Source organism: Oryzias melastigma, linkage group LG20 (assembly GCF_002922805.2).
Source record: "Oryzias melastigma strain HK-1 linkage group LG20, ASM292280v2, whole genome shotgun sequence".
Classification (NCBI taxonomy): Eukaryota; Metazoa; Chordata; class Actinopteri; order Beloniformes; family Adrianichthyidae; genus Oryzias; species Oryzias melastigma.
In genome coordinates this window covers 269,871-293,775 of record NC_050531.1, presented here as the reverse complement: position 1 = coordinate 293,775, position 23,905 = coordinate 269,871, and the positions used below count along the sequence as shown (strand labels likewise).

Sequence of the window (23,905 nt, the reverse complement as noted above, 5' to 3'; positions counted from 1 at the left end):
CCTTAAAACATTCCTCTTTGGACAGGCGTTCTGCCAGACTAGCTAGTAATCAGAGAATATTCCCTCTCCTGTGGTCCTTGTGAGGCTAAATTAATAAATTAATATTGATGTGTTTAAATATAAATGTAGATTTTCTATTATTATTCAGATCAGCTCTGGGGTTCTGTTCTCTATTCTCATCTACTTCTCCTCTCTTCTATTCTTTATTATTTATTGTATTTAGTTCTCCATGCTTTTGTTGGTGCAGTTCCATTCACATGTTGTTCTTCTTTCCCACTCTCCTCTGGGGAGCGGGAGAGATTTCAGATCCCCGGTGGATCGCCCACGCTCCCACTCTTGGCCGTGGACCACGCCCCCGACACCATCCTGCATCTCTGAGTGAGAGTGATTCCTGCTGGGTCGTCTGTCCACCTGCTCCTGGTCGTGGACTGCACTTCTGCTTCATCTAGACTGTGGACTTAATCATCACTCGTCCCTCAGCTCCATCTGAATGAACTCTTAGATTCGTAGTTGTAGAAGCTAATTTTTCTTTAACTGTTCTGGTATCTCCTGTCCGTCCTGGGATAGGATCTCTCCTTCATGTGGGAATCCCTAAGGTTTCTTCTTTTTTCCTGACTCAGGTTTTTTTTAGGAGTTTTTCCTCCTAAAAGGAGGGAGTGTCTAAGGGCAGGGATAACCAGTTTATGTAGTCTGTTTAGTTTTAAACTATTGTTCATATTTTATGACTAATTTTCAAATCTGTAAAATTACCTGCATGAAGCCCAATGAGGCAAATTTTCTTTGTGATTTTGGGCTGTATAAATAAAATTGAATTGAATTGAGATTCTACAGCTTAGTAAACATAACAAATGATGTTATTTCTACACATGAAACAAAATAAAAATGTTCAGTAAAACTTTGGTATTTCAAAGTAAAGGGGACATTAGTCTGAGAAAAAGTAAATGTTGAAACCTTACAAGTCATTTGCGGTGGCGTTTGTGTACTTGTCATATCCCACGGGGCCATAGTTGTCCTTGTCCACGGCTATCACCACAATCACCACGATCAGAGGGATCCCTGCAGACCAGAGAGAGGAAACGTCAGCTTCAGGACAGCCGCCAGAGAACGGCTGAACCTCAGGACTCCTACCCCATCCCATCAGGGAGAACTTCAGCATGTATTTGTTCAGGTAAGGAGTGAACACTCGCACGATGCTCAGGTACATGTGCAGCGCCTCAAGTCCCGCCCACGTAAACGATGTCAGCAGGAAGTAGTGCAGAAAGAAGGCGGTGCTAATGCACAGCCCGACTGCATCGTAGAGCGACAGCCAGCTGTCCAGCAGAAAGACCAGGTTGAGCAAAAGGAGAGACAAGGACAGCTGGACCAGGATCTTTGCTGGAATGTCCCGCAGCAGTTTTCTGCAGAGAAACACAAGCTCAGAGTCTGCTTGTCCCTCAGGGAACGCCGGCTGTGACCACGAGAACCTTACGGGAACAGCAGGTACGTCAGCAGGGTGACGCTCAGAAAGATGGAGGAGATTCCACAGCCAATGTAGGTGATGAAGGTCAGGATTTCTGCCTGCTGCCGGTCCATGATGCCCTCTCTGGACAGATCCTGTTGGAGATTCATGAGGAAGAGTGAAGACAAACACGGAAGTGGTCCGAGAGCTGCAGACACCAGCATCACTGACCAGCAGGACTGCAAAGGAGGTGAGGTGGTTGCAGCTGCAGGTCGTGTGCGTAGAAGTGACGTTGACCACAAAGCAGCCGTCGGACCTCCAGCCTCCTTTCTCACCTTCACAGAAAAAGACGTTTTAGATAAATGAGTGTCGGTTCAGAAAATTGCTGAGGTACAGGACAGGTGCTCACCATTCAGAGCGTAATCCCAGAACACACAAGTGGCGTTAGTTACCTGTAATTTTTAGCAAAAGAGAAATCGAATAAAAACAGTTTCTATGTAAAGTTTTATTCCAAATGTCACCTTCACCAAATTAGATTGATATTTTTTATTAAACTCATGTGAGTTTGTTGGTTCTTGAAAGCAAAGCCTCACCTGCGGATCGATTTGCGGCTCCCCAGGGTTCCTGATGCTAAACCTGATGTTGTCTGCCAGGTTGCTTATTGACAGATTTGCCACACTGGAGCCCAGAATCTGACTGACGTTGGTCTGATTATTCAGAGAAATGTCCTGGAAAACGAGAAAGAATGAGACGAAGATGCTGCTATTAGTCTGTAAATGCAGCATTAAAGCTCACGAGGAACCGACAGAACAACCAACCAACCCACCGACAAACCAGCCAAACAACCATCCAAACCACAAAGCAAACTACTGACTAATCTACCAACCAACAAACCAGTCAACCAACCAATCAACCGACCAATCAAGCAACCAGTCAACCAACCAATCGAGCAACCCACTAACCAACCAACATCATGTGTTGATCACAAGGTTTTAGACACATGTAAACAACCACTAATAAAACACAACAGACTGAAACCAACAACAGCCAAGATACGAACATAAAAAGAACTGTGTCGAGTACAAGATAGATTGGGTCAAAATGTACAGATGATAAGCCATAGAAGCCATAAAATACTTCAAAGCCAAACAAGCACAAAGGTGAATAAATGAATGATGTCATGCACCTGAAAGAGGGAGTTTTTGGTGTAGAAGGTGAACTGGACCCTGCTGGCATTCTGCTGCTCCTCAGGAGAGAGGCCGGATAAAAGGGAGCTGGGCAGAGACACTGACCCCAGCGGGGAGGCGGATTTGAGGGAGCTGGGCAGAGACCCTGACCCCAGCGGGGAGGCAGACCTCTTCCTCCGGGTACTGCTGGGGGAGAGCTGAAGGCACAAAGACAACAGAACATAATCAGAATATAGTTTGTTCCACCAAAAATGGAACGTTACAGCGATTGCTGCTTTGGTTTCTGCAGCAGCTGCTGCGTTTTTAGGGCAGATTTGAGCTTTTTTGCTGCACGTGGTGCTTTAGAATGAATGCTGGATGGATTGTGAAGTGAGTGAGCTGAGTCTGGAATATAAGACTCAAATACGGTTAGAAAAAAATCCTGTTCGTACCGACGATTTGACTGACGGACAAACCAAGACTTGTAATGTTTGTTTCCCTCTAAACATTCATCTATGGGGTACTGTGGTTGGTTAAGCAAAGCCGGTAATGACTGACTGACTTTGAATGGCATGAAGGTCAACCTGCCCATAGTGATTGACGGGTTGGTGACCAGCCAACGATGCTGCAGCTTTTATCTGCTTTGAAAACAGCCTGCAGGTCTGACTGTTTCAGCCGACTGCATGCTAAGTTACACTGATGATAACGAAGAAAGGACATTTCAGTAAAAACATTACGATCTAATTCCACTGGACCATAAGTGCCTCCAGAGTTCTCTCTGTGTCTGACCGCAGTCTTTAGGAACATGTGAAGACATCTTGAAGGTCCACAGCTGCATGAGTGGACAGACCGGACCGCACCAGAGATCACTCACCTGGACGTCGTTTGGGGAATAAACGTCAACAGACGTTTCCACAAAGTTGGTGCTGTCCACGGTTCTGACCGCCAGCACTAGAGATGTTGCTGAGACGGTCTCTGTGTCTCCGGTGACTTCCAGCAACACGCCGAGCTTCTCCACCATCTTAATCAAGCTGTAAAGCAGGAAGTGAATGACAAAGCAAGCCTCCTTTGTGTGCGATGCTGGGAGCTCTCCTCACACCTGTTAGCAGATCCAGACAGAGCGGACTCGTCAGCATCCAGAAGGTTGCTGATGACGTCTAGAACCTTTTTTCCAGAGGACTTGGAGACGTTGGGGCCCTGCAGGACTGTATCCAGAACCTTCACCACATCAGAGATCTAAAGAATCCATCACACGACAGAACTAAGACCAACAACCTTCATTGGAAGTTTCTAGTTTTACAGACAGTCCGGTTACCTCGGAGGAGCTGAGCTGAGAAGCATCTTTGGTCAGGTTGGACAGATTGTTGAGTTGGGTTTCTGCTTGGCTCGTTGTGGTGGACGTCTGTGCTGCAGCTTGATGAATCAACGAGGAGTTTGCATCGTAAACTGAGCTTTTGTTTTCTCACTTTGGAAGAAAAAATAGAAACTTCTTGACTTGACTTACTTGTTGTGACGGCGTTTGCAGCTTTTGTGGTAGTTGTGTTAGCTTTGGCCGGAGTAGCAGTGGTTGTAGTTGTTATCGGTGCGTTGACAACTGTTCTTGTGGTATTGTGAATGCTCCCCCCGCTGGTTGTGAGGTACATGTTTGTGTTGACTGTGGTTGTGTCTGTGGTAACTTGGGGAGTTTTAGTTGTGTGGCTGGACTTCAGATTTTCTATGCTGGGGTTTTTTGTGGCCGTTGGTTCAGGCTTTTGTGTAGCAGCTGACGACACAGTTGTGTTCATCCTGACAGTGTTTGTGATGTTCTGCGGTGCACTGATGGGTGCAACAGTCGGGCTGCAAGTTGTTTTATTTGGACACACAGCAGCGAGAGCAGGTACTGGGGTTGTGTAGCTGCTGTCAGTGATGTCTTTGTTGTCAGTTGTTGTGTCATCGCTGTCAGGAAGAGTTGTATTTTTCAGTGTTTTGTAAGGGGTACTGGGTGTTGTGTTGTGCATTGTTGTTGTTAAGAGGCTATACAACTCTGTACCATTGCTCCCAGGTGTTGTAGTGTCATTTGTTGTTGTGTTACTGTTGCTGACTGTTGTATTGTGAATTGCTTCAGGATTGCTGCTCGTTGTTGTTGTGTTGTTGACTGTGAAGTTACTTTTGCTCTGCGTTGTTGTCTCATATGTTGTTGGACGATTGTAGCTGGTTGTTGAAGTGTTGTACACTGTTGTGTAATTGTTGCTGGGTGTTGTTGTTCTGTGTGTTGAGGAATTGCTAGCCAACAATTTTGTATTATTAGTCGTTGCTAGACTATTACTGTGTGTTGTAACATATGGTGTTGTGTTACTGCTTCTCGTAGTGTCATTTGTGTTTGCTGTAGTTGCATTATGATCACTTTTGCTTATTAAAGTTGCAGATGTGAAATTGCTGTATATTGTGGTTGTATTGTGAGTTGTGCTGTTTTGTCTTTGGGTTGTATCTTTCCCTGTTGTGTAGCTGTTCAAAGGAGTTGAAACATTATTTTGTGTTGGATAATTCTCAGTTGTAAAGGAGTTAACTGTTGTGTAGTTGCTGGTTCCTCTACTTCCATCATAGCCTTGTGTGTAATCTGTAGTGTGTTGTGAGTCTGTGTGACTGGTTGTTGGTGTGAGAGTGGTACTTATTGTTTCAGTTGTTCCTGAACTGTTGTATAAAAAACTGTTGTTGCTGAAATTGTAAACTGTTGTATGACTTTGTATTGTAGTTGTGTCACTGTCAGAAGTTGTGTTATCACCCCTGGTTGGTGTGCTGAGTATTGTGTAGTTGATGGTTTCTCTGCTTCCATTATAGCCTTGTGTGTAATCAGTAGTGTGTTGTGAGTCTGTGTGGCTGGTTGTTGGTGTAAGTGTACTTGTTGTTTCAGTTGTTTCTGAAGTGTTGTACTGTACACTTTTGTTACTAACATTGGTGAAACTGTGAGGTGTTGTGTAATTTTGAATCGTAGTTGTGTCACTGTTAGAAGTTGTGTTATCACTGCTGGGTGTTGTGCTGAGTACCGTTGTGTAGTTGCTAGTTTCTCTACTTTGATTATAGTCTTGTGTGTAATCAGTACTCACTAAAGTAGTGTGTTGTGAGTCTGTGTGACTGGTTGTTGGTGTAAGTGTTGTACTTGTTTCAGTTGTTTCTGAAGTGTTGTACTGTACACTTTTGTTACTAACATTGGTGAAATTGTGAGGTGTTGTGTAATTCTGCATTATTGTTTCACTGTCAGAAGTTGTGTTATCACTGCTGGGTGTTGTGCTGTCCATTGTTGTGTAACTGCTACTGAGCATTGTTATATTTGTTGTAAAATTGTTACTGGGTGTTGTTGTGTCATTTTGTGTTGTGTCACTGTTATTTGTTGTTGTGTTGTACCCTGTGGTGTAAATGTTTCTTACTGTAGTCGTATTGCTGTCAGTGGTAAGATTGTCGCCTTTTTCAGGTGTTGTGTAGTTGCTGATAAATGTGGTTGTGTTGTGTGTCATTGCGCTGATTTGGCTAGTTGTGATGGAAATGTCATTTTTTGTAGTTACATTGTTTATCGTTGTGTAGCTATCAAAGGCATTACTGTGCGTTGTGTAGTTTTGATCAGCTGTTGTGTAGTTTGGAGATGTTAGAGGACCAGTTGTTGTGTAGTTGCTGGTTTCTCCATTTTCTTTGTACTCTTGTGTGTAATTGCTGCTCCTCTGTTGTGAGTCTGTGTAACTGGCTGTCGGGGTAAGTGTACTACTTCCTCTTTCTGCTGTTACTGAATTGTTGTATTGTGCACTTTTGCTGCTATGGCCGGTGAAAGTGTGCACTGTTGTGGGATTTTGTGTGGCTGTTGTTTCAGGGTCTGCCGTTGTGTGAGCTGTAATGGCATCAAGTGTTGATGTATTGTGTATTGTGTCATTATTTTCTGGTGTTAACTTGTATAGTGGCGGTGGGCTTGTGGGCTCTGATAAAGAGCTGTTGTTTTGTGTTGTTGTATTGTTCAGTTTGATGTATTTGTCAGTTATTTCTGGTGATTTGTTGGTTGTTGTGTTGTGCGTTTTGGTTGTAGTTCCATCTAATGTTGTGGAATTTCTGATTGTTGTAGTTAGAAACTGGACTGTTGTGTAACTACTGTTGGCAGTGGAGGTATCATTTTGTGTTGTGTAACTACGAGAGGAAAGAGGACTCTTTGTTGTGTAGCCGTCAGTTTTGTTGTTCATACCTGTGTGATTGAAGGGTACTTTTGTTGAAGTGGATTGTTGTGAGTCTGTATACCTGACCAGAGGAACGAGTGTAGAAGTTGTTGTTTCAGTTGCTCCTGGACTAGTTTGTGTGGTTGTGTAATTGTTTGTGACTGTTGGGTGAGTGACAACAGTTCTGTCATTGATGTTAGTTGTTGCTGAAACTCTGGACGGAAAGTTGCTTTTAGTTGTGGCATTTGTTGTGTCATTCTTTCTGGGTGCTGTAGTGTAGGATGTTGTGTGATTGTTGATGGGTGTTTGTGTACTGTACAAAGTTGTGCTTATTAAAGTTGTGTTAATGTTGCTGTGTGTGGTTGCACCATCTGCCATTGTGTTGTTGTGTTGTGTTTTTGTACTAAATGTTGTGTTATTGCTGGTGTTTGTGGTTCCACTGTACAATGTTGTGTTTATGTTGCTAGGTGTTGTGTTATCATTGTTGATCATTATGTTGTATGATGCTGTATAGTTTAATGTTGTGTTTTCATCTCTGGAGCTTGCTGTTGTGTACACCACTGCACTTGTGTTGCCTTGTGTTGATGTTGTTTTTGATGCTGTTTTGTCATTGTTGGGAGTTGTTGAACTATAAAAATGTGTGCCATTGTTGTTGTGTGTTGTACTTGTTGATGTTGTGTGATCATTGCTGGTTCTTGTAATGTAGGGTGTTGTGTTTGTGTTGCTGTGTGTTGTGTTATCATTGCTGGACATAATGTTGTATGATGTAGTGTTTGGTCCTTTATTTTGTTGGCTTGTTGTGTTATTGTTGCTGGGTGTAGCTGTAGTGTGAACCGAATAATTGTTAGCTTGTGTTGTTGTATTTCCAATTGTTGTGTTCTTGTCTGCAGTGTGTTGTTGTGTTGACGCGTGGCTGGTTTCAATTGTCATGTTATTGTTTTCTGTTGTGTAGTTGTTCTTCAGAGATGGGATTTGTGTTGTGTGACTTTGAGACACAAAAGGTCCAGTTGTTGTGTAGGAGCTGCGATTGTACACTGTCGAGTAATTGTTTGCATCTGTTGTGTTGATATTAGCATCTTCACCAACAACAGTTTGTGACAGTTTATGGTGTTCTGTTGTTGGTTGTGTCACAGTTGTGTGATTAGGAGATTTTGTCAAGCCTTCATCTGTAGTTAGTGTGTGTGTGGGCGGCAGAGGAGTTGTGTTAACTACATTATTTTGTACTGTTGTGGTGCTTCTTGTGTTTTTTAGCAAGACTTGTGATGTTGACGGCTGTTTAGAGGTCAAACGTGCAGAAAGGGCCGTCGGTTGTGTCCTTGTTGTGTTGTTGAAGCGCAGTGTGGGTTTAAGTGTCGTGCTGCTCGGAGTTGGAGGTTGTGTTGTGAAAGGCTGTGAGGGGCAAAGGTCAGTCAGCAGAACGGCCAGCGTCTCTCCAGCATCACTGGAAGAACAAAGACTTAAGCTTACTGGGGGTAACAACATCCAACATCCAACCATTTAACCATCCATCCAACCATCTAATAATCCATCCATCCATCCAACCAACCATCCAACCATCTAGCCATCCATCCAACCATCTAATAATCCATCCATCCAACCATCCATTCATTCATCCATCCATACATTCATCCAACCATCCATCCATCCAACCATCCAACATCCATCCATCATCCATCATCCATCCAACCATTCATCCATCCAACCATCCATCCATCCATCCATCCATCCATCCATCCATCCATCCATCCATCATCCATCCATCCATCCATCCATCATCTATCCATCCATCCATCATCCATCCATCCCTTTCTTAACCTGTCATTTCCCTTTAAGAGTCATGAGGCTGCTGGAGCCTATCCTAACTCTCCGTAGAGTATATCTTACAGTCATTCCAGGATCTCTCTCCTTCAGTAAAAAATACAAATGTGCTGTTTTTCACCGACATTTTCATAAATAATAAACTCTTGATTAAAACTGCAGAACCTGTTAGTCTGATGTAAAGTTTTTAAAGTGATCTCTGATCCTGAAGACTGCAGGTGAGTCAAGAGCTTCAGGTGTAAATAACAAACTAGGGTATCAAGAATGGAGAGAAGAAAGAGCGGACACAAAGACGCCCCTGAGAGCGCTGATGTCTCCAGGCCAGGGCTGTCCTGACAGATCATCTCCTCTCCCAGTTTCCACAGAGGGAGTGAGGAACCCGTCCTCAGAGAGTGAAACCGGACTCGCCTAAACCACCACAACAACGAGCAGCAGGACATTGTTGCAGCAGGTTCAAGAGCAAAAGGAGAGTTCTTTGGAAAATAGAAGAACAGGTTTGGTCTCAGATGTGCCAGTTAGCACTAAAAGTTACATGGAAACTCGCTAAACCAGCAGGACACAAATGTTCCTAAAACCATTAGACCTGTGTTCATACAAACGTTAACCCCTCATCTACCAGAGCCGTCCCTTTGTTCTTTCACTCTATAGTTTTCTAGGTCAGAGCCTCCGCCTGGTTTCACTAGCTCAGATCTTCACTTGGAAGTAACTTAGCTTCCCATCACTTCACTCCAGCTGGCTGTCAAAGATGGCGATGATGAACAGCAGCTCTGTGATTGGACCAGACTGTAGAGTCACTTCCTGTTGGGTTGCTGACTTTAAAGCTGATTCTGTTTTCCTCTAATACTCTCCATTCCTTCAGCTTAGTACAAAGTCAGAGAGCAAAACCAGAAACTACAAACACACTGTTCATTTGTGGAAACTTTTAAAGACACAAACTACTTACTGTGTTTTTTTGGCTGGAGGTGTAACTGATATGTGATTATCTTAAAAACGTTAAAGCTCATATCTGTGTATTTTCCCACTGACAATGAATTTCTTGTTGATAAGGATATTCTGACCCAGACAAACTAATCTGATGTTCTAATCTCAAAACACGCTTTTCATCACAACACAAAGAACTCGAGACAATTGTTTATTTCTTTACCCTTTTCAGGACATTTTTGTAAAGTCTTTCTGATCCAAAGAATGCTATGAAAAACTGTTGGCGGATCCTAGTGGATCTGAATTCCAGGGGCATTTTGAAAGTAATTGTTTCATAAACCTTTGGAATGTGTGTTTGTGATACAATAAACTTTGAACATAGTTCGGTCAAATGTGTAACCTTAAAACATCTTGAAGGTGTTGGAATGAACTTCTCACAGACGGAGGTCGTTTTATGACCATAAATATTCCTGATCCTGGAAAATCCCTCAGTGATAGTGGCAGACCGACAGGATGTCTCACCATAGCGGCAGGGTGGGCTCAGGCCGGCACATGTCTGAGGGCTGCAGGTCACTCGTTGCCCAGGTGAGGTTGGACTCCAACAGCGTTTGCAGAGACGAACCAGCAGAACCGCACACCACTGAGGAAGCACAAACAACGCAGTCAGCAGCAAACGTCTAAGCAGTCACATTTTCATGAGTAAAAATGCAGACTAACTCATGCGAGTGAGCGGCTTATCAATCTGAACGTCGTGGTTCTTCTGGATGATTTCCTGCACAGTCTGTCTGAGGGCGCAGTCGTCCACCGGTCCAGACATCTCCACAGTCACCATGCAGCTGTACAGCCTGGAGAGCAGCATCACACAGCACACCCTTTCAAACTGCTCTGAGGATTTCAGAATAAAACACTTTTGTTCAGGAGCCCATGAACAGACAGACCAGGAGAGACTCGTACCTCGTCGACGTTCCATGACATTCCAATCGGACAGCCTGGATAAGTAAAACGACCCGTAAATAACAGGTCAACATGGTAAAGTCACAGCTGTGACTGGTCAGATTTACCTGAGATTTCTTCACCATGTCGCACCTGAACACAAGAATATTTAACATCAGGACACCAAATGATTTAGCATTTCTTACAGCAATCATTTTGCAGAGAGGATTTAGGGACTTACAATTTCTTAGGCGTACAAGAACCGCCCAGTGGAGACTGTAAGAACTGCAGAGACAGAGGTAGTCACTAGTAAGAGTTTAGTATCTCTCTATTCCAAAGTAACGTGTTCATTAAAATGTACTAACCATATTTTTGAGGGTCTCAGCTGTGAAACTTTGATTGCTAATGTTGAGTTTCATGGCATAAAACCGACCTGAGAAAAGGTCAACAAACAGAAAGAGTTTCATATTACTGTCGTATTTGTGTCGTTGTTGTTGTTGTCGTTTTGTTTCTCACTTTTAGAACTGCAGGAAGTGGTGCAGTCACAGAAGTTTGGCGCCGGCTCTAAAGCACAGACCACAAGTTTACAGAACTGCATTCGCCTGAGATTAGGGATTAAAGGGGGGGGGGTCAGATACGAACCACTGCAGAAGGATGACCCAGGTTCAGAGACGGGCTGAAAGTCCGGCTCCAAGACGGAGCTGTAGAAGACATGTGGATCAGGATCAGATGAGTGACGGCCAAAGACTAAACACAGACATCCAGTGACAACAGTCATGAAGTTCTCTCTTCATCTACAGCTCAACGAGGACTCCAATAAATTAAATGTATTTTTATTGCAACAATATCTGCTTTATGACTTTTAACCAGAATTCTACTTTTGTCACTTGTCATTCGTTCTGTTTAGTCAGCTGATGGTTTGTAGTGTTAGAATGTGGATCAAATAGAATCCTTCTCTGAGAATACATTTTCTAAATGTTGGCAAAGTTGGATCTCAAACCGACTACCTTGATCTCGAGTGGATCATTACTGAATGTGAAATCAGAAACAACGTCCAAAGTTTGAGGAGAATTTAGCTGTTCTGAAAAAGTTGAAGAATCATAAAAAAAGGTTCCTATCGAAGAGCGATCAGTGGATCTGAGACTGATCTGTGGATCTGAGAGAGATCTGTGGATCTGAGAGAAATCTGTGGATCTGAGACTGATCTGTGGATCTGAGAGAGATCTGTGGATCTGAGACTGATCTGGGGATCTGAGAGAGATCTGTGGATCTGAGACTGATCTGGGGATCTAAGAGAGATCTGTGGATCTGAGAGAGATTCGTGGATCTGAGAGAGATCTATGGATCTAAGAGAGATCTGTGGATCTGAGAGAGATCTGTGGATTTGAGACTGATCTGTGGATCTGAGAGAGATCTATGGATCTAAGAGAGATCTATGGATCTAAGAGAGATCTGTGGATCTGAGAGAGATCTATGGATCTGAGAGAGAGATCTGTGGATCTCTGAGTGATCACAGATCTGAGTTTGATCAATCTCCAGACTGAGATTATCACAGTGCACACATTTAACAGGAAAAAAAAGATCACATTCTGATCAGAAAGTCAAAATAGTCAGCATGAGTCTGTATAATTTAAGATTAGTTATTAGTCAGTATTAGTTTTAGTCAGTATATTTAGGATAAGTCAGTATTAGTCAGTAACACAGCCACAGGCAGAAATACAATAAAAAACTACCCAACAAAACATACCTGACATCTAATCCTGTCAACATAAAGAACTCTTTCTTCATCGGTTCATTTCTTCCTCATTTTACTTTCAAATATTTGTGTTATTGTACATTTCTTCTGTATTTGATGTCCTTCATAATAGAAGCATGGATGAAGCAGCAGCTTCTACCTGAAGATGTTTGAGGAGTGGATGGGTCATGTTCATGCATGACAAGAAGCTGCTGAAATCCTGTTTGATCCACAGGAAGTGGACGCTGTTATTGACACAGGTGATGGACTTACGTCTACACATGATAATATGCAAACATAAACAAAAGTCTCATCAGAAATATCTCTGCCACAATCTCTATCACCTCACAGGCCAACAGCTGCCTATTTACCCAGCTCCTTCCTCCATCTGTAACCATGACAACCCACCAGGTTCGCCTGAACCACCCGATGATCCAGGTAGAAAAGCAGAGAGCTCACCATGTAATGTTGGAGTGAGTGTTGGAGCGACAGATGTCTTCCAGAGAAGACGTGGACGAGCATCTCACGAATCTGCCTTCAGATGGAGACAAACCCTCACAGAGGTTCCGACCTGGAACCAGAGAAAAGAGGAAACGGATGAACCCGCTTTCCTTCTTACATCACTTCACAGGGTTAGACAGAATTCCAGCAAAGTCCACTCTGCATGTGTTTGCATGCCTGTTCCCAGCATGCAAAGCAGATGAGAACAGTTTGCCTTTTATATAACAAACATCAGACGGCTGTTTGTTTGTTTGTTTGTGTGCGAGGAGCCAGTCAGACGTAAACTAAACGCTGACTCACTGCTCAGATACTGCAAACGAGAGGAGGTTTAAGACTGACACGGACTCGAGTTTTGACACCTGGCTTTGGACCTGCAGGTGACTTGAGCGTCTGGCTTCTTTTAAAGTTGAAATTGTTTTCCTGAAAGTCTCTGTAAGAACCTGGCAACGTGTGATATGGAAATGTTCATTCAGAAATTGTATGCAAATCCTGATGCCTCCCAGACTGGCAGCTGTCTCTGTGGTCATGTGATGCAAAGCGGCCCTTCTCTATGGACAGTTAGCATCCTCGCCTTCACCTCTCTGGGAATTTCGGAGGAACTGACTCACCCACTCGTTCCACCTGAACTCTGATGTTTGGCCTCGTCCACCCTGCAGACGGCTGCGAGGCAGATGGCTGCAGGGCAGACGGCTGCGGGGCAGATGGCTGCGAGGCAGATGACTGCAGGGCAGACGGCTGCGAGGCAGATGACTGCAGGGCAGACGGCTGCGGGGCAGACGGCTGCAGGGCAGACTCCCCAATGAGTTGCAGGTCGCATGCTGGCACAGTGCCATTGAGCAGCAGCAGCACGCCGCAGACTGTTGTGCTGAAAACATGAGTGACAGTGAGGACACGGTCATGTGACACACGTGATGAAAAGAAAAGCTCCTTTTACCTGACGGTGGTGTTTGAGCAGGACGCCTCCACAACCTGCAAGCAGACAGAGTTAACGGCGTCTGAAGGAGAAACTGCAGGACGGATTGAAAGGCTGACCTGAACGTTCCCGCCGTTCCGACAGAAATCTCTGAAGCTCTGTGTCTGTTTGGTGATGGCGTTCCCACAAGAAAAAGCTTTGGAAACCTGAATGACAGAAACATGCAGGGATTTGATTCAGTACGGCTCAGTTAGTGATGAAAGAAGACAAAGTCAAGACTTTAACCCTTTAAATCCAGATGTATGTGAGTGTTGTTAACAGCGTCTTGGTGATGTAGAACATTTCCTGTCGTCTGATGACATCATGTAAACACTAAAGTCGATGTTTATCACAGTCTACATGGTTTATAAAACACGTTCACTTTTAAAACCAAACTGATTTGTTGACATTTTCTGACCTCAGAATACGTTCACGTTTCTCAAGTTATCCGTTTTAAAAATGAAATGACTGGAGCTGCATGAAGTCAACAAGTTGACATTACAGCCCGAGTGGCGTTTTGTGGACCGCAGGCGCCATCACCCTCTTCTTTTGACCCGCCCTCACTGGCTGAACGTGACAAAGTGGTGGAAAAAAACCTTTTTTTTCAGAATGGTGTCTTTTCTGTTGGTTTTGAGTTGGTTCTGCTCCAGGAGTTCAGAGGCGATCGATCAGAATATTTAGGAGTTTGAATTTGTAGCTGGAAGTAAAGGTGATTTTTATGGATTCAGGATTCAGTTGGGTCGTGGTCTTAACCTGGCGGTGTGTGAAATTTATGAAGATTGCTCAAACAAACGACTTCTTTTTCCATATCTGGGACAATGTGAAAGTCTGAAAATGTCCCTAAATAGTCACCAAGCTGTGAGTCCTGTGGCCATCCCATAATAGTTTTCTTTGGACAACCCTGAGACGGGTGTTCTGCAGGGTTCCTACGAGTTTCTTTGAGTGAAAGTTCAGACCTTTTTAGTGTCATTTGGATCAAAACATGTCATCATATTCAGATTAAAGTTAGATTGAAACCAGGTTCTGATCTGGTTTGTGTTTGTGCTTCAGCTTGCTTCTGTTTCTCCTTTTTTTTCATCCAGCATCTTGGTCCGTAACGACCGTTCTGACGCTTTTATTTACATTATTTGATCTCAATAATCGGAGAAGATTCACAGATGAATTTAGAAGTCTCAGATTTCAAAGTTCGAGACGTTTTTGAGGCTTTTGAAGGTCTTGTTTCTGAATTCATCAAACCACTGATTCATTTGAAGACTCTCAGATCCTGCAGAAACCCTGGTTTTGCTTAGTGAGTTTTTACTCTCTTTTCTCCAATCCTCATTCCCTCTCAGAAAGATGTAACGATCTGCTGGACAGTTTTAGGTTTAGAAACTAACAGCACCTGAATGAGAACACAGTGTGAAACGTGGTGTAACTACGACCCGATGATGTCACAGATCTGGACAGATCTTTCAGATGTATATCTTTAGTAAAACATTATCACAATCTGATGGTCTTTTATGCTTTGTGTTAAAGCTTGCAGTGTTGTGACACTGAAGCAATGCAAATTCTTTCAAAATAAAAGCCTTTTGTTTGTGTTTATAAACAGTGAAAGTTTTTCTTGTGAACATGAAGCTGTGAAGTCGATTGAATTGAAGCGATTCTCAAACAGATTCAGTTTTTATAGCAAAAGGATCAGATATTGAAATATTTCAAAAGAAAAAGAATAAACATACAGAATAAAAGCTTCTGTTTTCCGTATAAATAGTATGTTGGTGCAGCCTGAAGCTGATGCTGTCGGTGAGGACAGCGTGCAGTCTTTGTGGGGGAGGAGCTAAGAATAACCAGGAGCCGGTCGGTCCACATCAGCCTGAACCTGTCAGAACGTCTGTCATTAACAGCCTGGATTTCTGCAGAACCTCATTCCTGCTCAGCCAGTTTGACCTTTACAGACAGAATTCACTCTGAGAAAGAGGCCACGCCCACCTGGTCCTGCAGGTCGTCATCAAAGTCATCCTCAGCAGTCAAAGACAACCAGAAATAAGAACCTGTGAGGAGAAGACAGCTGAGAGCAGCCGGCACACCTGTTCAGAGGCTCTGATTGGACAAGAAGGAGTCATGTTTACTGTCATTGGAGCAGAGCTGCTGCGTGTCACACTTCAGCACAGGTGAGCCTTCACCTGAGGACAAACAGGTGAGGAGAACATGAAGGACGCAGCCACTGGAGAACATCCTGTTCTGCTGAATATCTGCTGCATGCAGACCAACCTGACTGCGCAGGCCCTGCAGCCGCGCTGCTGCTGGGATGAGGGGCTGCAGTGGTGGCGGGGGGCGTGGTCAGCCTGACTGTAGACGACAGGTTGGGGGGGCTGGGCGTGAATTCAGCATCTGGAAGTAAAGCGGGTAGAAGTTTGAGTTGTTTGTGTCATTTAGGAACCTGAGGGACTTCAGGGCGGAGTCAGAGTTCAGGGCGGAGTCAGAGTTCAGAGGAAACTTTGTGCCCCCCCACAAAAAAAAAAGTAATAGTAATCAGATTACTAGACATTTAAAACACAGGAACCAGAACTGAAATATCACTGTGTTTTATCCAAACTGTAAAATGAAACGAGTTTGAGGGGGAAAGAACCTCCATGTTCTCCATGCTTGGAGTTTCCTGTTTCCTCGATTAATGATAAAAACAGGTTTCATCCAGTCGTGGCAGAAAATCCGTAACCAGCTGTGATGAGGATGAAGCCGACGGCGTTTCCCGACACGGATCCTGAGTTTCTGCCGTTATTCTGTCCATAAAAGCATTTGTGTCTGAAAGGGAAAGCGTCGCCCGGCAGAAAACACTGAGGCGCTCCTGGATTTGCTTCATCCTCAGGTGAAGATCAGGTCCAGCTAAGGTAAAGATCAGGTCCAGCTCTGGTGAAGATCAGGTCCAGCTCAGGTGAAGATCAGGTCCAGCAGGGAACGCCATTGGAACCATCGAGACCTGATAGCGCTCCATCTGTGTGCTGGACATCACCTGCTGCTTCAGAAGACTCCATCCATCCATCCATCCATCTTCTTGTCCGCTTCTTCCCTTTCGGGGTCGCGGGGGTGCCGGAGCCTATCCCGGCTACTGATGGGCGAAGGCGGGGTACACCCTGGACAGGTCTCCAGTCTGTCTCAGGGCCTCAATCACACCCATTCACTCTCACATCCACACCTAGGGACAATTTAGAGTCACCAATGAACCTATGAAGCATGTTTTTGGACGGTGGGAGGAAGCCGGAGTCCTCGGTGAAAACCCACGCATGCACGGGGAGAACATGCAAACTCCACACAGAAAGGTCCCAGCCGGGAGTCGAACCGGGGCCTTCTCGCTGTGAGGCAAGAGCGCTAACCACTGCTCCACCGTGCAGCCAAGCTTCAGAAGACTCATGGAGGCAAAGTGGACCCTTGTGTCCAGATGACCTGGGATTTAAACCTCCGACCAACAGAGCAGCCCTCTGAAGCACAGCCATCATAGCCGGATGCAAATTGATCTCTTTTGAAACTGGATCCTACATGTTTACAGCATCTGTTTCTGAGGACGTGAAGGAAAACTCTGGAATGTTTCTGCCGCTGCAGTCCGTCTGTGGTCATGTGACCATGCAGATCCACCTGATAGGTGGAAGTTCAGATCAGATTCTCTAAGACTTTAGGTCCAGTCAGAGCAAAGGTTGCAGTGATAAGACTTGTTCCTGATCTAAAGCTCATTCACTCACTGTGGTTAAGGTCAACGATGTAAACGCTCCTTTCTTTTACAGAAACATCCCATAATCTACGTCGACCTCCACCTGCTACTACACCCGCTGCAGGACTCGGACCTGCAGAAACTCTAAAGAAGGTTCCGTCTGCAGATCTAAAGCTTGAGGAAAATGAAGAGTTTTTCTTACCTGGAGAATATTCCCGAGACATTCCCGGACCAGGTGTGATTCCTGAAACAGGGAATAGAAGCTGTTTGTCTGGATGCTCCTGAAAGTGTTTGTTTCTGCTGATTCTGAGGAGAAATGCTTCATTGGTGGTAAACATTCAGATTCAGGGGTCAGAGCAGAGCGAGCTCCAGGCTTTGATATAGAGGTCATGCATGAGGAGGAACATCACCTGGAGTCTGCTTCACTCCTGCTTCTCGCCGAAAACGTTTCTTCTCTACAAGACAAACAAAGACATGCAATTCTCAACATGTAACATGCACTACAGACATGCACTACTGGACAGGAAGAGGCGTGGCATGAGCAGACCGTCCCTCTGGACTTCCTGTTTGAGCCCGGACTGGTCAGACCTTCAGAACCAGTTCTTCATTTTAGACAAATGTGATGATAGATGTTCTTCTTTTAGCTTTCCACCATCCCAGAACTTCACACGGATCAGAAAACTACAAACTCCAGAGACCGCAGGAGGAAGGACTCTCACGTTAAGAAGTCTGATTCTTCTCTCAACATGAACATGTTTACAGTCTGGATAAAAACCAATCAGGAAAAAACTGCTCAGACTTCAGGAGCTTTTGATTGGCAGGCGGACGGACCAGTTGTTGCTGAGGTGGGTGGAGCAAACTGTGGTCAATGTCCGCCCCGACGAATAACGTCCGAGCGGATCTGTTCAGCGTTTACTCGTCCACGGCATGGTTGTTTACGATTATCGATTTACTAACATGGTTTAGTTAAAAAAAGGAGATTTAAAAACTGTCAGTGACATCAGGTCTATCCTATCCTATTCTATCCTATTCTATTCTATTCTATTCTATTCTATTCTATCCTATTCTATTCTATTCTATTCTATTTTTTTCTCTTCTGTTTTAATTGATTCTGCTTTATTTTATTCAGTTATATTCATTTACATAGTATTTTATATTATTATTTCTATTCTATTTTGTTCTATATTTTTCTCTTATGGTTTTTTCTATTCTATTTTATTGTATTATATTATATTCAATTACATTTTATGTTATTGTTTCTTTTCTATTCTAATTTAAATGTATCTTTATTCTATGCTATTTTCTCTATTCTATTTTATTTTATTATTTATTTTCTATTTTATTTTATTTTATCATTTTTTTCTATGTTATTCTATTTTCTTCTTTTTTTATTAATTTAATATTTTTCTATTCTATTCTGTTAAATAACTGTCAGTATTTGGGATTTTTATAGTTAAAAACAGGAAAAAAGCTGACCCTAAGAAACATTCTGTTGCAATGTTACCATGGTAATAGAATTACTATGGTAACCATGGTAACTCTATTATCATGGTAGCCCACAAAAGAATGGATGGTTTTGGTTTCCTGGTTCAGTCCAGGTCTAATAAGCTGTGATTCTGTATTGATCAGAGTTTACAGAACTGGAATCTGTCGTCTCAGGTTTGATTTTCTTTTTAAACCTAAAATAATCCAAACATCTCAAACAAACTCAGTATTTAAAGTCTAATCTGCTGGTAGAATCGGACTCAACAGGTGTGTCAGCAGGACTCCTGGCTCCTTCAGCTTCGGTCTCTCATGTTCACAGGTTGCAGTGGAAGATCATGGACGACAGAGAGAAGTGCATGCTGGGAAACATATGGTACTCATGCTGCTGCATGAAGCGGCCCTCACCACACAGCAGGTACGGGTCCTTCTCTTTGGCTTTGGGATCGGTCACGCTCCAGAACCGGGAGTCCCAGCCAATTACAGAGCCGTCCTCACACAAACCGTGGTCGTACAGGTCCGCCCACATGCGGAACAGGTACAGCTCCACCCTCCCCCGCTGAGCCCCCGGGGGCTGCAGTCTGGGATGGCAGCCCAGCCACAGGGTGCCGGACGGAGGGATGGCCTGGGCGATCACCGTCCTCTCCGCCACCAATCGGCCATCCACCTGGAACACAGTCACCCCATGAGAAACTGCAGGTGTGAGGAGGACACGCCTCCGCAGACGGGAGGGAACAGGACTTTACCTGCACAGATAGGCAGACTGACAGACTCTTAAAGAGGTTCCGTAAACATCTAGGTCTCTGTCTCCTTCACCTGAAACTATTCCAGAAACTCTCAGCACCGTCCAGGTAGAGTTCTGCTCAGGTGTGACCCAAACTGACAGCTGAGATGGATGAAGCTGAGGGCCGTCTGTGGTACCAGCTTGTTTGCTAAAGGGGCCCAACACTGAACCCTGAGTAACACCGGCTGACAGTGAGTCAAGCTGGGCCCGAGTTCTCCTTGTTTCGACCCGGTTTGTGATGTCTGTTAATGATTTTAGAGTTTCATCTCTTTCTCTCCTTTAAGTCGATGTTCTGAAAAGAACCTAAAGTCTAGACGTGAATTAAAGATTAAAACGATGAAAAGTTTTCAGGTTAGAAACTTAATATTTCACTTTTCCTAACTGAATAAAGCTTCAGTTAGAAGAACTTTCTTCCTGTAAAAAGATCATCCTAAAAAGACTTGGACTGTTTTGAACTGACTGCATGTGTCTCTGCAGCTTCAGGAATGTCTTCAATCGTGTTTAGGATGAACTGTCCGACTCTTTGTCTTCTAGAAACTTCCTTCTTCTCATTCCAGAATCCTCTGACGTCAGGCAGCAGAAGGTGGAGATCAGCTGTCAGTCACTGTCGACTCGTCAGCTCATGAACGTCTTATGGTTTTATGACTGTGAGGACGCTACTGAAGGGAACCAGCAGAGAGCTACAGACAAAAACCTGCGGAACCCCGCTGTGAACAGCTGTTTCCATGTTTACACATTCCAGTAAACAGAACAGCGTGACTCTGCGGTCGTCCTTACCTCCAGGCTGAAGGAGTTGCCCTCGGCGTCCCGCCTCAGACACACTCGGTGCCACCGTAGCGGCGTCAGCTGCAGCGGGAATCTGTGGCGGACTTGAAGCAACCATCCGTAAATCGCCGTGGCGTCTCCCTCCAGGCCTAGGTCAGGATTGGGACCGCGCACCGAGGTGTACAGGAAGGCCGCCCAGGCTCCAGGGACAACCACGTGCACGTCCACACACACCGTCATCTGGAAGAGCCGGGGCACGACCACGGCGCCCTGCAGCGTCCACTGGTCCTCGCAGCCATTCAGCACGGCTTTGGTGTCTCCCAGGAAAGATCCAAGCGCTGCAACCATACGAGCAGAGTTCATCAGCTTCAGCAGAGATCATCAGCTTCAGGAGAGCTCATCAGCTTTAGGAGAGTTCATCAGCTTCAGGAAAGATCATCAGCTTCAGCAGAGTTCATCAACTTCAGCAGAGTTCATCAGCTTCAGCAGAGTTCATCAGCTTCAGGAGAGATCATCAGCTTCAGCAGAGTTCATCAGCTTCATCAGAGTTCATCAGCTTCAGGAAAGATCATCAGCTTCAGCAGAGTTCATCAGCTTCAGCAGAGTTCATCAGCTTCATGAGAGTTCATCAGCTTTAGGAGAGCTCCCCCAGCTTCAGGAGAGTTCATCAGCTTCATGAGAGTTCATCAACTTCAGCAGAGATCATCAGCTTCATGAGAGTTCATCAGCTTTAGGAGAGCTCCCCCAGCTTCAGGAGAGTTCATCAGCTTCATCAGAGTTCATCAACTTCAGCAGAGCTCCTCAGCTTCAGCAGAGTTCATCAGCTTCAGGAGAGTTCATCAGCTTCATGAGAGTTCATCAGCTTCAGCAGAGTTCATTAGCTTCAGCAAAGATCATCAGCTTCAGCAGAGATCATCAGCTTCAGCAAAGATCATCAGCTTCAGCAGAGATCATCAGCTTCAGCAGCAGACCAACGAACAACAGAAAGCACGTCTTGAAACCAATGAAACTGTTTACCTGAGAGCGGCGCGGCTGCCAGCAGAAGAGTCCAGACCAACGGGAGGAAATGAGGTTTCCATCTGTAATTTCCCTCTGACCAAAAGCCAAACATCCTCCTGAAACATCAGATTCCTTCAGGTTTCAGTCATGTTAATCAAAGCAGCTGGTGTCAGATGTCTGCTTCATGCCTCATTGTGGAACCGCATCAAAACTGTTGATGACTAATGAAAGACTGGACAGAGAAATGGGAGGAGCATAGGTATGGGCGGAGTTACAGCCGACCTTATACACCAATAAAAACCTGCTGTCCGATGCAAAAGAGCACTTCAGCAGACGTACTTTCCCTCCTGACCAGCACGCCTGTTTCCAGAGATGCTATCTATGGTCTGATCGGTTTCTCTAGAAACAACGGATTCATAAATACTGAACATGATAGAGAAGGATCTGTGATCTTGTTGATCCTACAGCCACAGGCAGAAGAAATTCATCCTCATTCTCTCTGAAAGGAGACAAGAGCAAAGCTGTGATGAGGGAGAAAGATGATGATCCGTATCCTTCCTTCAGGTTTGAATAACAGACGTGAGAACGGCGCCTGGAGGCGGAGTCCAGCGCTCTGCGTTTCTACGCTTTATCACTGTTCTTCATGCAACTCACAGAAACACACAAATGAACACAAAGGATTCAAACTCGGAGGATTTCTGCCAAACTTCCTGTTCTACTTTGAGACCCTACAATAGAAACGCTTTTATTTAGCCAATTAAGTTGGAAAACCTAAAACATTACTTTCAAATAACACAATTTTTTAACTGGATTTTATGTCTTTATTGGTCCAAATGTAAACAGGAAACTCTCTCTTTAATGATTAACTTAACTAATCTAGTCAACATTCTGAGTAACAAACAGGTTAACCAGCCGGTCATCACCGGGCTGAGCTGCTCCGTTTGAATTGACTTTGTAATATAACGATTCTTAAAGTTTCATGGTTATCCTACATTCATGCTTTCTCTGAAGTTCTGAGAAGTTACAGACGATGAAGAAACATCAGCTAAAAATAAGATATTCGAAATAATGAAATAAAGTTCAGAGCAGCTCAAAGAGGAAAATAATGTCAAAATATTAAAGTTATAGTAGAGAAAAGATCGGAGCTGAAATGCAGCTGCAACTTTGTGAGAAAGAAACTAGAAAAACATCAAATATTTGAAGCTGATTCACTTTTAACTCGTAAAATAAAACCTTGAAGTTTGTTAGAATTTCTAAGAAGAAAAACATGTTTCAGAACAAAAATAGAACTCATGGTTCATGAACCAAAATGTCCTTCACAGAACTGAACTGCTGATGGATGGACCGTCCAGATCGACCGTCCGGATCGACCGTCCGGATCGACCGTCCGGATGAACCGTCCGGATCGACCGTCCAGATCGACCGTCTGGATGAACCGTCCGGATGAACCGTCCAGATCGACCGTCCGGATGGACCGTCCGGATGGACTGTCCGGATGGACCGTCCGGATGAACCGTCCGGATGTCACAGGATTGAAAGATTCCTACTGGAGTGTCGTTGCTGCCATTCCAAAGTAAAAGCTTTTTCTCTCTCTAGAAACTTTTGATAAACTTCCTTCTGTGAACCAGGATTACCTGCATCACTCTGAAGTATTTTTCTCTAAAGCTGAGTTCATGCGACGCTCTCCTGTGGAATGTCGTCAGCTGTTCTACACACTCAGTATTCTGACGGTTCTTTGTTTGATCGAACAAACAGACACGTTTGGTTCCCTTAGATCTGCTGACTTTCCTCAGAAACTTCCAGAACTTTTGTGTCCAAACCCTGAAGTCTGTATCCACAGTGTCCCGTTCCCACGCTCTGCTTCGTTTCTCCTGGTTTGTTCTCCAGTAAAGAGTCATGAGTTTATGGAACTGACCTGACGCCGTCTTGGATCTCCGGCTGATGGAGTCAGAGGATCCTACGGAGGAGGACGGGTCGTCTGAACCTGTGCAGTCATCCTTCCTCTGCTCTGTCGGCGCCTGACTGCCACTCTGACTCTGAGCTTTCACCTCAGTTCCACCTGTTTCATAAAAGAGAGGTGTGTTTCTCTGAGTGCCAGGAAATCAGAGACTGCGACGCAAAGCCTGCAGGATACTGTACACACGCAACAGCATACCAACAAAGGAGGAAACAACAGCTAGACTGCTGTGTTCCTCCTCATCTATCCCTCCTGGTTCACAGCCTCACCAAGCAAGCAGCAGCTGGTCGTTCAGGATCCAGGGCCGGCCAGTTCCTGCTCACAGTCTGCTCCTGCTGTCTTTGTGTCTCTGTTACACATTTGTGTAAGTCATCAGGGGAAAGGCACAGATACACAATACCAAGAGTGAGATGATGAATTCATGTTGACAAACCAGTCTGACTTCATCCGTCTGTCCTCCATGCTGCAGCACGCCCTCATGAACACAAAACGCTGATGAACGTCAGGAATGATGTTTGTGGCAGACGCCAAATTTATCCAACAAGAGCGAAGCAGCCTGAGGGCGAGCTGCCAGACATCTAACGCTCCACCAGAGGGCAGCAG

General features: G+C 44.5%; 1 protein-coding gene across 1 annotated transcript in view; it reads right to left on the bottom strand.

Annotated features, from left to right (window-relative positions):
- The window catches only part of adgrg2a (adhesion G protein-coupled receptor G2a), a gene marked incomplete in the record, with an annotated part of 26,756 nt that extends 3,053 nt beyond the window's left edge, over positions 1 to 23,703 (bottom strand). The window contains 32 exon segments of the mRNA XM_036217521.1: positions 1,129 to 1,397; positions 1,469 to 1,593; positions 1,670 to 1,773; positions 1,848 to 1,890; positions 2,032 to 2,166; positions 2,625 to 2,822; positions 3,479 to 3,635; positions 3,704 to 3,840; positions 3,920 to 4,017; positions 4,109 to 8,217; positions 10,038 to 10,155; positions 10,233 to 10,360; positions 10,470 to 10,504; positions 10,577 to 10,601; positions 10,690 to 10,733; positions 10,814 to 10,881; positions 10,965 to 11,012; positions 11,091 to 11,149; positions 12,643 to 12,754; positions 13,293 to 13,549; positions 13,619 to 13,653; positions 13,717 to 13,803; positions 15,602 to 15,663; positions 15,742 to 15,795; positions 15,884 to 16,003; positions 17,518 to 17,559; positions 17,726 to 17,770; positions 19,206 to 19,464; positions 20,359 to 20,684; positions 21,364 to 21,461; positions 23,261 to 23,404; positions 23,572 to 23,703. Coding sequence (XP_036073414.1) covers positions 1,129 to 1,397; positions 1,469 to 1,593; positions 1,670 to 1,773; positions 1,848 to 1,890; positions 2,032 to 2,166; positions 2,625 to 2,822; positions 3,479 to 3,635; positions 3,704 to 3,840; positions 3,920 to 4,017; positions 4,109 to 8,217; positions 10,038 to 10,155; positions 10,233 to 10,360; positions 10,470 to 10,504; positions 10,577 to 10,601; positions 10,690 to 10,733; positions 10,814 to 10,881; positions 10,965 to 11,012; positions 11,091 to 11,149; positions 12,643 to 12,754; positions 13,293 to 13,549; positions 13,619 to 13,653; positions 13,717 to 13,803; positions 15,602 to 15,663; positions 15,742 to 15,795; positions 15,884 to 16,003; positions 17,518 to 17,559; positions 17,726 to 17,770; positions 19,206 to 19,464; positions 20,359 to 20,684; positions 21,364 to 21,457 — 7,393 coding nt within the window.
- Positions 23,704 to 23,905: the final 202 nt, after the last annotated feature.